The sequence below is a fragment of the Sapajus apella genome, unplaced genomic scaffold (genome assembly GCF_009761245.1).
Source record: "Sapajus apella isolate SASKATOON/1434 unplaced genomic scaffold, GSC_monkey_1.0 scaffold57, whole genome shotgun sequence".
Lineage (NCBI taxonomy): Eukaryota > Metazoa > Chordata > Mammalia > Primates > Cebidae > Sapajus > Sapajus apella.
In genome coordinates, this window is record NW_022436997.1 from 2,071,107 (window position 1) to 2,084,320 (window position 13,214).

The window sequence follows — 13,214 nt, forward strand, 5'->3', positions numbered from 1 at the left end:
CCATGCTATGGCTGTTTCCTTATCACATCCCCCGCCTTGTAAGCCTATGCACAAGAACATGGGCATTGCCCATGGGGACTTTACTGCAAATTCCTGCGCATTCCTGTAGGAACCGAGAAATAAAAGTTAAAAAATACCAAGAAGCCTTGGATGCTCTTTATATCCTGGATGAAGGCACTGGATGCCAGCCTTTGCCTTGGATTGCCCCTGGAGATCTCAGTCTGCAAAACAAATGGGATGTCTAGCAAGAGGAGAGTAGTAAATGAATGATGGTACTAACAACCATTGCAAGCCTGGCTAGCTGCTAGATTTGGTAGCCTTGTGGAAAGCATGCAAACAGACAAAAAATAAGGTAACAAACAACCATATAAAATACGATCATTAAAAAAATTAATCGATGTGTGTGTCTATGTAGAACGAAGAGCAGAAGAGTACACCCCAAAACGTCATTGCCTATGTTTCTGAGGTAAACTAATAGAGTATTTTGTTCTTATGGTTTTCTGTATATTCCAAATTTCTACAATGAATACTTACAACCTTTATATTAGAGGAAAAAAGGAGTAAAAGAAAAACGCAGAGGAAAGCATATAGTTATTGGACTTTTACTAAAGAGAATTAGATGTCAGCTTTTATTCCTCTTGGGAATGGAGAAGACTGACCCGACCAAAGGAAGCGAGAGTTCTCATTTCCAATAACCCAAAGACTTAGAAAGGAGGATACCCAAGTGTGTCTGCTGATTCAAAAGGCAAGAAGAACAGGATGCTAGAAAGTAAAAGGAGACATGTTTGGAGGTAGAAGAGTCAGGGTGGGTTAGGTGTGAATTTCAGAAGCTTTTCCATCTGTGCCTTTAAAACTAGCTGAGAATAGTACCCACCTACCACCAGCACCAGGCCTGACTCTAGGAGAAGCTCTCTACCCTGTGGCCCAGAAGCCAGGCTCACCAGCCTCTGGGGAGACCACACCCCCACCCCAAAGTACAATACCTTAGAAAACATGAGCTTTCAGGCTCATCCTAAAAAGTCATGTGTTTACTTCCAGGAATGAGCATGGCATTTTTAGTAACCAATAACCATGAGGAGAAAGGCAGATACTCACTTCCTTACCTTCCTCTTCTCTATCTGGATGTAGAGAAAAGACAGAGACAAACGAACAGAAAATCCAGCTCAGCACAGTCACTATGCTACACATTTTCAAAATCATCGAAGATTCCGTAACTATCTTTCTTAAGGGTCTGAAGCAGGAAAACAAACAAACAGAAAACCTCTACATTCAAGTGATGAGTGTGTACCATGCAGAAGCTGAGAGGACAGATACATTATCCCTGGGAGGGGTCCTCAGTGAGTCCGAGTCCCCTCCTGACAATCAGTGAGGGATCCTGAAAGCGAACACACCCATGAATTATTGAATGGGACTCAGTTTCATCTGAAACCCAGAGAGAGGGGGAAGAATAACAACAGAAGCCAGCAGTTTGGTGCAGCAGGGCTGGAGAGGGCAGTGCAAAGCCTGTGGACAGCTTTCTGTTTCTGTTTTTAAAAGTACCCAAAGGGTGGTGCTGACCTGAGACACATCTGAGTCTTTCACTAGAGAATTAACTTTGATCTGGGCATTACACCCTGGCCACAAGTTTCCCAGGACTTCCTGGCCTCAAGAACAGGCATCCTGAGGAGTGAAAAACATGCATTTATGCTTCTAGCGTCAGGAGGATGGCATGCAAATGGAAAAACATGGAAGGGGTGAACAGAACCAGGGGAGCAAGCCATCTGCACTGGAAGCTGTGGGGTTGGCTGTGGGGTAGCCTGGAAGCTGCCTTTCTAGGACCATGCCCTCAAATGTTATGCACGAACCTCGCATATCTCTAACTTCTCCTTCGCTGGACAGCTCGCTCGATTACTTTAAATCTAATATCTAAAAGTGTAGGTCAACAAACAGGGAAAGAATGTGTTTGGCTCAGAAGAAAACCATGTCAAAACCACACACACGCACACAACTCCAATAAACTCAGTCTCCACCGTGTGTCCTTTCCAAGCGGTAAAACAGCACCACACAATTTCTTCTAATTTTATAAATTTTCAGATTAAACAAAAATCTTTAGCTGGGATTGCCACCGTGTATGAGTGTGGAGGTGAGTGGGGTGGGTGGTGAATGTTGATTTTCTTTTTGTTTGTGTTTCACGTTCCCTTAGCCCAACTGGAAGTTTGTGTAAGTACGTGAGTAAGTAATTAATTAACACTTTTCAATGGTTGACAAAAAAAGGCTTACTGGCAACCTAGGTCTTAAAACTCACTACTTTCCAGACAGGAGGATCAACAAGATGAGATGAAAACACCCCATACTACTGTATGAATCTATCTTTGATTCTTACCAACGGGGCCCTTGATTCTGTTAATTCTCTTCCTTTAGCTCCCACCCCCACCCCCCACCCCCACCGTCACCTGTTCCTAGCTCTGTGTGACCTGGGGCCACTCTGCATCAGGACTGGGTCCTCAGATTCCTCAGCAGTGACTGTCACTCACATGGGAGAAGCATAGGGAGGATGCAGTGAGCTCCTGGATATGAAACACCTTTAAAGAAGAAAACATTCCCAAATATTGAAATTCCTGCAATTAAAAAATTATTTGCTCCGCCCCTGGAAGTTCACTGCCATTAGCTATAATGTATTTTCCCAGAAAGGTACAGCACTGTGGGATCTTGAGGCAGGCACTGAGTTGAAGGGTGACAGAAAGTTTCATTTTGAAAAAGGGACAGGGACAGGGGCTGAGTCCCCTAATAATCACCTTTGGATTTATTGTTCTTTATGTACATGTTCTCCCTACACTGGGCTCTATCTATGTGAGAAAACAAGGGCTTTTGTATTTCTGAGATTTCTGTGTATGAGTGTTGGTGTTTACATTTTGTGTGTAGACTCCTTTTCCAGAGACATGGAGGATGACGTCCATCTTCACCCCTGCAAAAAAGGTCTCCAGAAAGCCCTTGCCTACACCCTCAAAGAGTTTGTCCATAGTAAACTCCAAACACCACTCTGGCCAGAGATAACAGTGGCCCATTTCCTGACCAAGATCAGCAAACCTCAACTGTCTGCCTCTGCAGGAGTCTGAGATTAACTTGGCTGTCAGGCCTTGACTGTGAGGCATTTTCTACAAAGATTACAGAAATGTGAGAGTATCCTGTCCAAAAAGAGGGAAATACAGGGAAGAACCCCAACCCCACCCCACCTTCTGCTGCTTTTGGTTTAACCCTTCCTTAAGCTGAGTCCCCAGCACCTAACATTTCAAGCATCTTATCTATATATATTTTTCTACCATAAAATATTAGGAATGAAAGAGCAAAAAGAGATGGTTTTGTCCATGCTGGAATGAGAGGAACTGGAAGAGGGGAGCAAGCTGCCAGGTCATTCTCATGGTTAGCATTTCGAGGGAAAGAAGCTAGAAATCCAAGGTCAAGGTTTCTGTCCTGGCCCCAAGGGTGCTTGTTGACCACCAAACTCTGGAGCATTTCACTCTTCCCACCTTCATAAAAGCATCAGTGGAACTTACCTGTGGCTGAAATCCTTTGAGGTCATTGGCTGCAAGGTCACTGGCTGTGAGGAGCTAGAAAAGAACAGAGGAAAATTCATCAGGAATTTTCAGTTTGCATACAGTATCCCCACGACAACTGACCAGCAATGGCCTTACCATAGCCTGCATGAGAGCTACAGAAGCAGGGTCACAAAAGGCAAATGTGAGATTTCTGGACTGGGAGTCTAGGCTCAATGGCCTTCCCACTTTGGGTCCCATCTCTGACATTATCACCTCTCTCTTGCTGCCATCTCTATGTGCTACCAGTTCTTCAAAGGGTCTTAAATTAGGAATCATGGGCTATGGATGGCCTTCATAAGGTTAATGGCTCTCTGCAATTATAAATCTACAGATGCATATATTTCCTTAGAGAATGGGGCCCTGGCTTTCTCCCTGCTATCAAAGTGCTCTGTGATACAAGAATTACTGCTTCAGCAACAAAGATCCAACTACTCTAAGAGGGCTTATTATTTTTTCTTTAAAAAAAAAAAAAAAAAAGCTCAGTACAAATGGTCCTCTACTCTTCACATCCATGTGTGACTCAGTTTCCCTTTGTCATATGTTGCCTATGATTATATACACTATTTAGGTTTTCATCGTTTATGCTTCAAACATTCATATACAACATAAAAGAATAAGAGTCAGTTATATATAGTTTCCGCATCTCTGTGTTTAATCAATATTAAGACTAAAGTTAAGGTTTTAAATATTTTTGCATCCTTTCCAGGGTTTTGCACAAGAAAACATTAAACAAAAATACATGATTAATTAGTAAAATAGCTGCATCCTTTATTATTGCTTAAAAATGCTAGAAAAGTGTGAGATAAAGAAAAAAAGGGCAGATGCTTATTTTGATTCAAGGAGGGTGACTGCTAGCTTTGTTAGGCCTGAAGAGCATTTGTGAAAAATAGGAAAGACTTCATGTTTGCTGTAACAATATTTTGCTTGGGTCAAGAAAGAGAAGAAGTCATGCTGAGCCCCAGGGCCTCCAGCCTTCAGAAAAGCTCAACTGGATTTTTTAGCTTCCCTAAATGACTGCCAAAAATGGTGCTGAAGTGATGTTGAAGCTAGCATCCAGCAGAAGAGAGGTGGAGAAGGTATAAGTTGCACTGTTTCCCCCACACCCCATACTGCAGGCTAGATCCCCCCATGTGGAAGGCGTCTTGGGGGCAGGTAGCACCACCCTGGTGAAGAGTTGGTTTGACCCCTCTGATTGTAATAAAACAGCCAAGCCACAACCCGCTAGGCCACTTGCCAGGAACTGACAGCCCCTGCCTTCAAGGAACCTATAGTTTGGTGGAAGAATCAGACATGCAGACACATGTACATCAGTGGGAGCAGAGTGCAGTCAAGTGTAAGCATCAAACTGGGGAAATGAAGCAAGGAGCAGTCAGGGTAGGCTTGTTGAAATAAGATGGAGTTTGCATATAGCCTTGAATTCACATGCAAGGGTGTCAGGGCAAGGCACTTCAGGTGGGAGCAGGTGCAAGAGCAAAGATGTGAAGAAAGGAAGTGGCCAATCCTAACACACCTCCACTTGCATCTGTTAAGTACCAGTCACAGTCTACCTTAAGGAGAAAGGGAATTAGGATACATTGAGGATCGCCTGGGTGGCTGGCATACTGGGTGCTGCTTTATGTAATTTCTCATGTTTAATCTTCACAACTCTTTCATGAAACAGAAAGTGTCTCCTCTTTACTGATGGGAAAATTGAGACTTATGGAAGCTAAGTAACATTTTCTAGGTTTCACAGCTAGAATATGTATTTGGGATTTAAATCCCCAACTATATTTTCCCAAAGTTCCTGTTTTTTCTTCTATAATAAAATGCCTCTGAATTATAGCACACTGCAGACCATTTGTTGAGGAGATGTGACACAGGAAAAAAGCTGAGTGACAGAATATTAGTCAAATGAGCCACAGAAAGTAACGTAAAGCATGTGTCCCCGTGAACAACCCTTAACTAACTCTTCCTCTCAGAAATGCTTGTATTTAATTGATAATGACCATTCACTCATCTGAATTTATCAATAAAACTTTACATCTAGCTTGAGCTTGGCACAAGACTGGGAAGGAGCTGGAGAGGAGGGGGACAAAAGGCTGGGATGAGGTATGGGCATGGGAGTGACCTTTGCAAGGACATGACCACCACCATGTGTTAGCATATTGGAATCAGAGCTCAAATCCTTCAGATCCTGGGAGTACAGATGGCAGAGATCTTCCTACTGCCTTTGACAAGGTTTCCCCAGTCGCAAGAGGCACACAACCACAATGTCTAGTTCCTCCTAGTTCTGAGATCCCACAGCTAAATATAAACCAAAAAAGGTGTTCAAAGAATCTTCAAATATGCACTATTTCCTCATGTCAAGGGTTTGGGGATTGAAATATGACCAGATCCATTTGTTTGATTGGAAACAGCAATATGGCATCTCTGCTTATTATTCTTTACGTCTCTAACTCAAAAAAGTTAGAATTTGTCCCACTCTTCCCAGAACACTTAGATCTCCTTTTCTTTCTCTTACGGAAAAGCCAGAGGCATGAGTTCTTAATTTATTAAAGTTTTGTTTTGAGGCCAGGTGCAGTGGCTCATGCCCATAATCCCAGCACTTTGGGAGGCTGAGGCCGGTGGATCACTAGAGGCCAGGAGTTTGAGGCAGGCTTGCCCAACATGGTGAAACCCAGTCTCTACTAAAAAAAAAAAAAAAAAATTAGCCAGGTGTGGTGGTGCACGCCTGTAGTAGCAGCTACTCAGGAGGCTGAGGTGTAGGAATTGCTTCAACCTGTAAGGTGGAAGTTGCAATGAGCCGAGATCATGCCACTATACTCAAGCCTAAGCAACAGAGTAAGACTCTGTCTCAAAAATAAATACATAAAAGTTTTGTCTCACGCTGTTGTATTTTTACTCTTCTATTTTTCACTTAAAAAGAACATGATCAACAAGACTCTAACAAGACTATGGCTTCTATCTTATGGAAATTTTGCATTTCTTAATGTGTTGAGAAGAATATAGACACACAATTAGTCACTAAATAACCTGTTTGTCAAATGACTTAAAAGGAAAGGGGAAATATTGTCAGCCCAGAGGTGAGGACAAGAATGCTTAAAGTGCTGAGCCTAGAGAACAGAAGTGTGAGAGGCAGGCTTACGATATCCTCCAAGCTGACAAAAGGAAACGGCACTCAGCGCCTAGTACATTTCCTGTGTGAAGGAGGCACTCAAATATTTGAATGAATTAATCAACTCAGGCACTGGGGACGAGCTCTTCTCCAGCCACTAAAGGTTTTACTAGAGAATATTGGCTGGGGCTTCAGTGTAGAAATTGGAAGTTAAATTTAAGGAAGAACAGTATTAAAGGGAAAGAAGCTGAATGGTGAATAAATCCATCACCAGGGAGAGACGGCGGTCTCACCAGTTGCTCTGGTTAAAACAGTAAAATGTTAAATGGGCCCATCCCAGTTCAGATGTTTTAGTGTATCTGATGATGTGTGGGGGGATGCAGGGATATAATGTCAGGGATGGAACTCAAATGACTTACAAAACTTCTGGATTCCTTTTCTTGGGAGATTTGGAATATTTAACTCACATTCTAGCATGCATTGAAGGTGCTTCTGACCTGGGAAACAACCAAAGGCAAGGCTTGTGACATCTCCTCACAATGAGTCCTGAAAGAACAGTGTGTATAACAGTGTGTCTTCCTCACCATTAAGCCACGACCCCCTGCCTTTCTGGCTTCTGGGTTTTAACCACGTATTAACCAAATGCATGGGCTGTTGGGCCAAACATAGGCCCTGCACATTGAGCACTCCCCTTTTCAAAGCAGATTATTTCCCATAAGTCTACACATTCCACACCAATGAATGGAGAAACGGTTGAACCTCAGGCGCTAATATATGGTGCTCAGGTGTGGATTCAAAATAAAGAAAAAGATCACAGACCATCTACATCAGGATCCCACAAATAGTTCCATTCTTACAGTGTCAGGGCCTGAAGGAGGCAGCTGGAGGTCCCTGTATGGTAGGAGAAAACCATGGTGCCCCCAGTGGGCTCAGAAGCCACCTCTGCTGGGGAACTGGGGTGAGAAAATGTGTAGACAAAGGGCCGGCACGGTGCCTGTCTCTCTCTACCTTCACTCAGGGGCGCTCTGCTTTTCCCTGTTTCTTGTATGCAACTTGAGTTGAAAACCAGTGTTTTGCTACTAAAGCAGATTTTAAAACTCCAGACTTAAGTTCTTATTTTGTGGAAGAAGCAGCTGATAAGTGACATTTTCAAGATCACATTTCTAGTTAACAACAGGCTTGGTTGAGTCTGCTAGCCCCAAGCACCTCTGCAAAAACCTCCCCTAGAGACCATATCTGTCCAGTATGGCACTGACAACCAGACATAACCGGCTGCTGATTTCTACCCTAAAGCTGGGCTCAAAAATCCAGGGGAAATTGAGGCATGGGCAAGAAGTATACATGTCCCTCCTCAAAGCCACTGCCTTGAAAAACACACGTCCCAGACTTTTGTCTACTGCCTCCCCCGCTTGACCCCTATCTCCATTCCATCCCACTGGGAAATAGTTCACTGCTCATGGTAGCCTTGCTGTGTCGGGATTTGCAGGGATCCAAGACAGGGAGGCAGAGAGGGAGGAAAATGAAATCCCCCACGGCTCTAGGGACTTCAATCAGGCTGAAGTTAATGAAAAGGATCCTGTATTTTCCCAGGATGGCGAAATGTCTGTAATGCTCCCAGCTAGAGGGTTGAGGGTGCAGGGTGGAGAGGGCAGACGGAATTACATTTAAAAGGCAAAGGAAGGAGAAAATTCTTTCATCTCCCTGGTGGAGCCCGGCAGTATTCCTGGGGTCCTGCTCACACCAGTCTCATTCCTGACACGTCTTGCTGCTAACTCACAATCTAGCATGCACTGAAGGTGGACACAGTCCACATTCAAAATATTAGGAGGATGACTCTGCCTTCCATTTTTGAGGAGCTGCAGTTTCTCTTTTGGCATAAATTCAGGTTGCTTTCTTATTTTTTTTCTCTTTCTCTGAGCTTGAGGGGAGGGTTGGAGAACAAGGAGAACTGAAGGGAGATGAAGGATGCTATGGGGCCCTAAGGAGGTGAGAGTAGAAATCCCTTCAGCAGCTTCCTATGCAGCGACATTCTACTCCCTTGTCTTTTTCAAAGTGTTCTCTGAATGGGACTCTCTCTGCATCTCCCACCCAAAATTACCCATGGTACAGCTGCCACCAGCATTCCCTGTGACCTCAGCAAGCCTAAGGCTGTCCCTCCAAACAGCTGCCCTCCTCCCTGCAAACTTCTATAGCGTCTAAACCTTCCCACACAGGAGGGGAGGAGGTGACTCCATTTTTCCCCGGCCTCCTACCCTAGGAACAAATGTCATGTCCCCTCTGCTGGCCCTTTACCAAAAGTGCATACTCCATCTGGGCAGAGTGGGGCCCCACATATCTGCACCAATTGCTCTGGCTGAACCCAGATGCTTGCATTTGGGAAGAGGGCACTGACACAAAAGGCAGGGTGTGGGTCAATCTGGACATCTGGCCAGAAGGATCTTACTCAGTTGGATAAGCTGAAGGCCGGTGGCCCTGGGGACAGTCCAAGTCATTTGTTCTTCCCAGATATGGAAAGTGCTTTCCTTTCATGGATATGGATATGCTCTTCCCTTTCTTGTGGGCCAAAGAAATGGATGCTGGCAAATGAAGGGAATGGACTGATAAGATTGATGCATAGGTAACTGGGTAGGTAGGTAAAGAAACAGAGTGAAGATGGCTTTGGGGAGAACAAATGACCCATTTTCAAATTTGCCCTCAAAGATACCATTCTTTCATTAAGTAAGCCTTCTACTTCACCTCTCCTCTTTTCAATCTGCCCTCATTTCCATTTCCAATGTAGGAAATGAATCTTTCTCTCTCTCTTTATTTTGTAAAGTGTTACTCACTTCTTTGGCTCCAGAATGGAGGTTGAACTCAGGCCCACCCCAACCCTTCAACCCATAAAAAAGTTCAGAACACCCTATGGGGAAGGAAAAATATTCCAGCAAGCTGAGGCAAACTTCTAATCATATGTGTGCTAGTGGTGGCTTGTGATAAACTAGCCCCACACTCTCCATCGTAAAAGGCAACTGAGACACAGAAAGATAAAGTGACTCCCAGTGGAAAACCAGAAACAAAAAATCTCTCTGTATGTATGCAACCAAAGAAAGTTTCTAATATCCAGCCATATTCGGTACTGGGGATTCTAAAACAGGCAGGAAGAACTATAAGATATGTTAGGGGTCAAGACAGAGAAAAGAAAAGGGGTCTAAGGTGGGCTTCCACGAAGCAAAAAACTCTGACATGACCAGCTGTGAAGGAGGCCCCAAATCCACAGAAGGAAATCCAGAAATTGGAATGTAAGGTGGGTAAAACGGAACCAACATGTTGCTACTCTTTCCAGGGACGATAACTGAAACACTGTCATACAAAAGAGCACTGGACTTGGAGCGGGGGGGTGGGGAAACAAACTTGTGTGCTAGCCCTGGTTCCAGAGCAACTCAATATGGGATCTGTCATGGGATCATTTACCTATTCAGGTCTCATTTTACCACCTATGAAATGAATGCTATTTTCCCTTTGGCCCTACCCTGCAGCACCCTAAAGCATCCCTCTTACCTCAGGGATGGAGAAAAGATGGAAGGACACTTTCTCCTCTGCCCCCTGAAAATACATACCTCTAAGAGCTTGTTTATACTTTGTGGAAGAATTTCTATTAATAATCAGAAGGTCAGAGGAAAGGACAATGAGATAGTCTTGTGCTATGGATCCGTTATTGGCTTACAAATAGGAATTTGGACAGATGGCCACTCAGACTGCTACATGAGTTCCCCATTCCAGTGAGGCTGAAGTCAAATCCATACCCTAGCTAACAGCAAACAAACCTCCCATTCAAAAGGCATTAGTTCTACTGGCCAAGGCATTGCGGTTGGGATGGTGGTGGATGGACAGTGCAAAGACCAAGGGGCTGGTTTCCCCCCAGCCTAAGAAGCAAGTTATATGCTCCAAGCTGCCATCCTAGCTGAGCTGTGTCCTTGCTCTAATCCTCTCAGCCTCAAGAAATTTTAATGGTTAAACCTGAAATCACTGACACCTCCAGTCTTAATATTAGGCTCCCTTCCCAAAGAGCAACAAGGATGACTAATAACAACTTTGTATATCACTCCAAGCAAGCCTGGTCTTGATTGCTTACATTTTTCTTGTATTGCTTCTTTAAATGATGGGGTTCTAATATTTACAGGTGAGATCTTTAGCAAATTCCCCTAGATATGGAGCCAAAAGAGCTTTTATACATATTTTTAAATACTCCATGCATAACCATGGCACATACAACCCATACTCTTACAGTGGTGTATACATTTGCTTGCTGTCCAAGTCACGGCTATTTCAACTTCTGGGTAGAAACGTCTTTAATCCTCCACCTTGCAGATTGCAGCTATAACTACAGAGACCACATGGAAGAAGAGGCCTCCAAATTCCCTGTTCTAGACCCACTGATGTTATGAGTCTTGTTTTATGTTATTTGAACTTAATGAACCTACAGAAGTTTGTCCAACCCTTTCAAAACTTGGCATAGAATTTTTTGAGATGCACTATTCCTTAGACCAAGAAAACTGGATTTTATGTAGGGCATCTTTTTTTTGTTTTTGTTTCTGTTTTTTGAGACAGAGTCTTGCTCTGTTGCCCAGGATGGAGTGCAGTGGTGCAATCTGCAATCTCGACTCGCTGCAACCTCTGCCTCCCAGGTTCAAGCAATTCCCCTGCCTCAATCTCCTGAGTAGCTGGGATTACAAGTGTGTGCCAACATGCCCAGCTAAATTTTGTTTGTATTTTTTTTGTTGTTGTTTTTTTAGTAGAGATGAGGTTTCACCATGTAGTCCAGGCTGCTCTCAAACTCCTGACCTCAGGCAATACACCTGCCTCGGCCTCCCAAAGTGCCAGGATTACAGGAGTAAGCCACCGCACCTGGCCTATGTAGGGCATCTTTTGCGGTTTTGGGTGAGAAGTTTACATAGGTAAATCTGGTAGAAACTGGTGACATGGGACGTTAATATCAGCATTTATTAGTCATTTCAGTCAAAAGTGGCTCAAGAGACTAAAGTAGTGTCTGAGGTTCATTCAGGATTAGTAGGTGATAGAATGTATTTGAGCCTGGCTTGGCTATCTCATGTTCTTTTTCACTACAACATAATGTCTTATGAGCCTCTGGCTACCTTGGGTATGTATACTGCTGGGATCTCTATCAGGTTCTCCATGATATGCCTAATGTTCTGAAATGAATGATGAGTAAGAAATCTACAGGACAGTTTTTCAAATTGTGCCCTAAGAAGTGCTGGGTTTCATAGAAGGGTCTTGGGGATTGTGAAGTAAGTAAGAGACACTGAGGTGGGAGTCCCAGGCCCTTAACTCCTCTTTCTTCAGAATAGCACAACTTTTACTGGTATATTATATTGGACTTCCATGTTAAGATCTATTTAAATTAAAGCTTTGTAAAAATAAAATTTGGTAAATCCATATCTTAACAGAGAAGTATGCTACATACATGACCAAGCAATTCTCAGTCCTAACAGAATTTACCTGAGGAAAGAGAATTAAGCAGCTTACCTCTTTAAAGATGCTAAGATAGTTGTCTCCTACCAGGAGAGGATTGAACACATAACCAGACCTCATTTTAAGATCATACTGCCTTTACTATGTACATAAGTACTCATGGGGAAAATGCCTTCCCTTCCTTTCTTTGTACTTTTTTTTTTTTTTTTTTTTTTGAGATAAAGTTTCACTCTTGCCTCCCAGGCTGTAGTACAGTGGTACCATCTTGGCTCACTGCAGTCTTACCTCCAGGGTTCAAGTGATTCTCATGCCTCAACCTCCTGAGTTACTGGGATTACAGGTGTGTGCCACCACGCCCAGCTAACTGTGTGTTTTTAGTAGAAATGGGGTTTTGCAATGTTGGTCAGGCTGGTCTTGAACTCCTGACTTCAGGTGATCCACCTACCTTGGCCTCCCAAAGTGCTGGGATTACAGGCATGAGCCACCATGCCCCGCCAAACTTTCTCTATACTTTTTGCAGGCAGTATGCCTGCTCTCTTCATCTGAAGTTCTGCAAGCAACACACTCAGGAAAGAACAACTAATGTAGGAAAAGAGGAAAGAGCTAAAGATATGTTGCTTCTCGGGAGACAATCTTGGTTGTAGGCCCTTTCCTTCCAAAATAATTAAGAAATCACATTGCAAGCATCTGTGGGCTGTTTGCAAAGTCTGTAAACAGCCAATAAAGGATTCCCTCCTTGAATGTATGCCAAGCAAAGCTGAGTGCTGAGGGAATACCACCCTCGTCTTCCTCTTCTTCTCATCATTTACGGAATTTCTGCTTAGAACTGACCAGATGATCTGTTCACTTGGCCAAAGAAGAGTATCAGGGTTTTCTAATTCATCTCCCTGGTGAATCCCAATAAACTGATTTACACCCCTGGGCTCACTCAGTGGCAGAGAATGAGAAAGTCAGAAGGTGTTTGTTTCAGAGAGTGCCTGAGTGCCAGAGTCAAAAGCTCTGCTCCTCAGCTTAGTTGGAGCCAATTTGGCAGAGAATCTGGGTCCCTCAGGCCATATCTGTAATAAATCACAATT

The 13,214-nt window shown here is 43.6% G+C and overlaps 1 protein-coding gene across 4 annotated transcripts in view; it reads right to left on the reverse strand.

The window, feature by feature from the left end:
- Positions 1-13,214, reverse strand: part of SETBP1 (SET binding protein 1) — a 377,101-nt gene that overhangs the window by 183,667 nt on the left and 180,220 nt on the right. For all 4 annotated transcript variants that reach the window (XM_032245407.1, XM_032245405.1, XM_032245408.1 and 1 more), the window contains exon 3: positions 3,534-3,587. In XM_032245407.1, the coding sequence (XP_032101298.1) occupies positions 3,534-3,587 (54 nt within the window). The remainder of the gene's footprint in view (positions 1-3,533; positions 3,588-13,214) is intronic.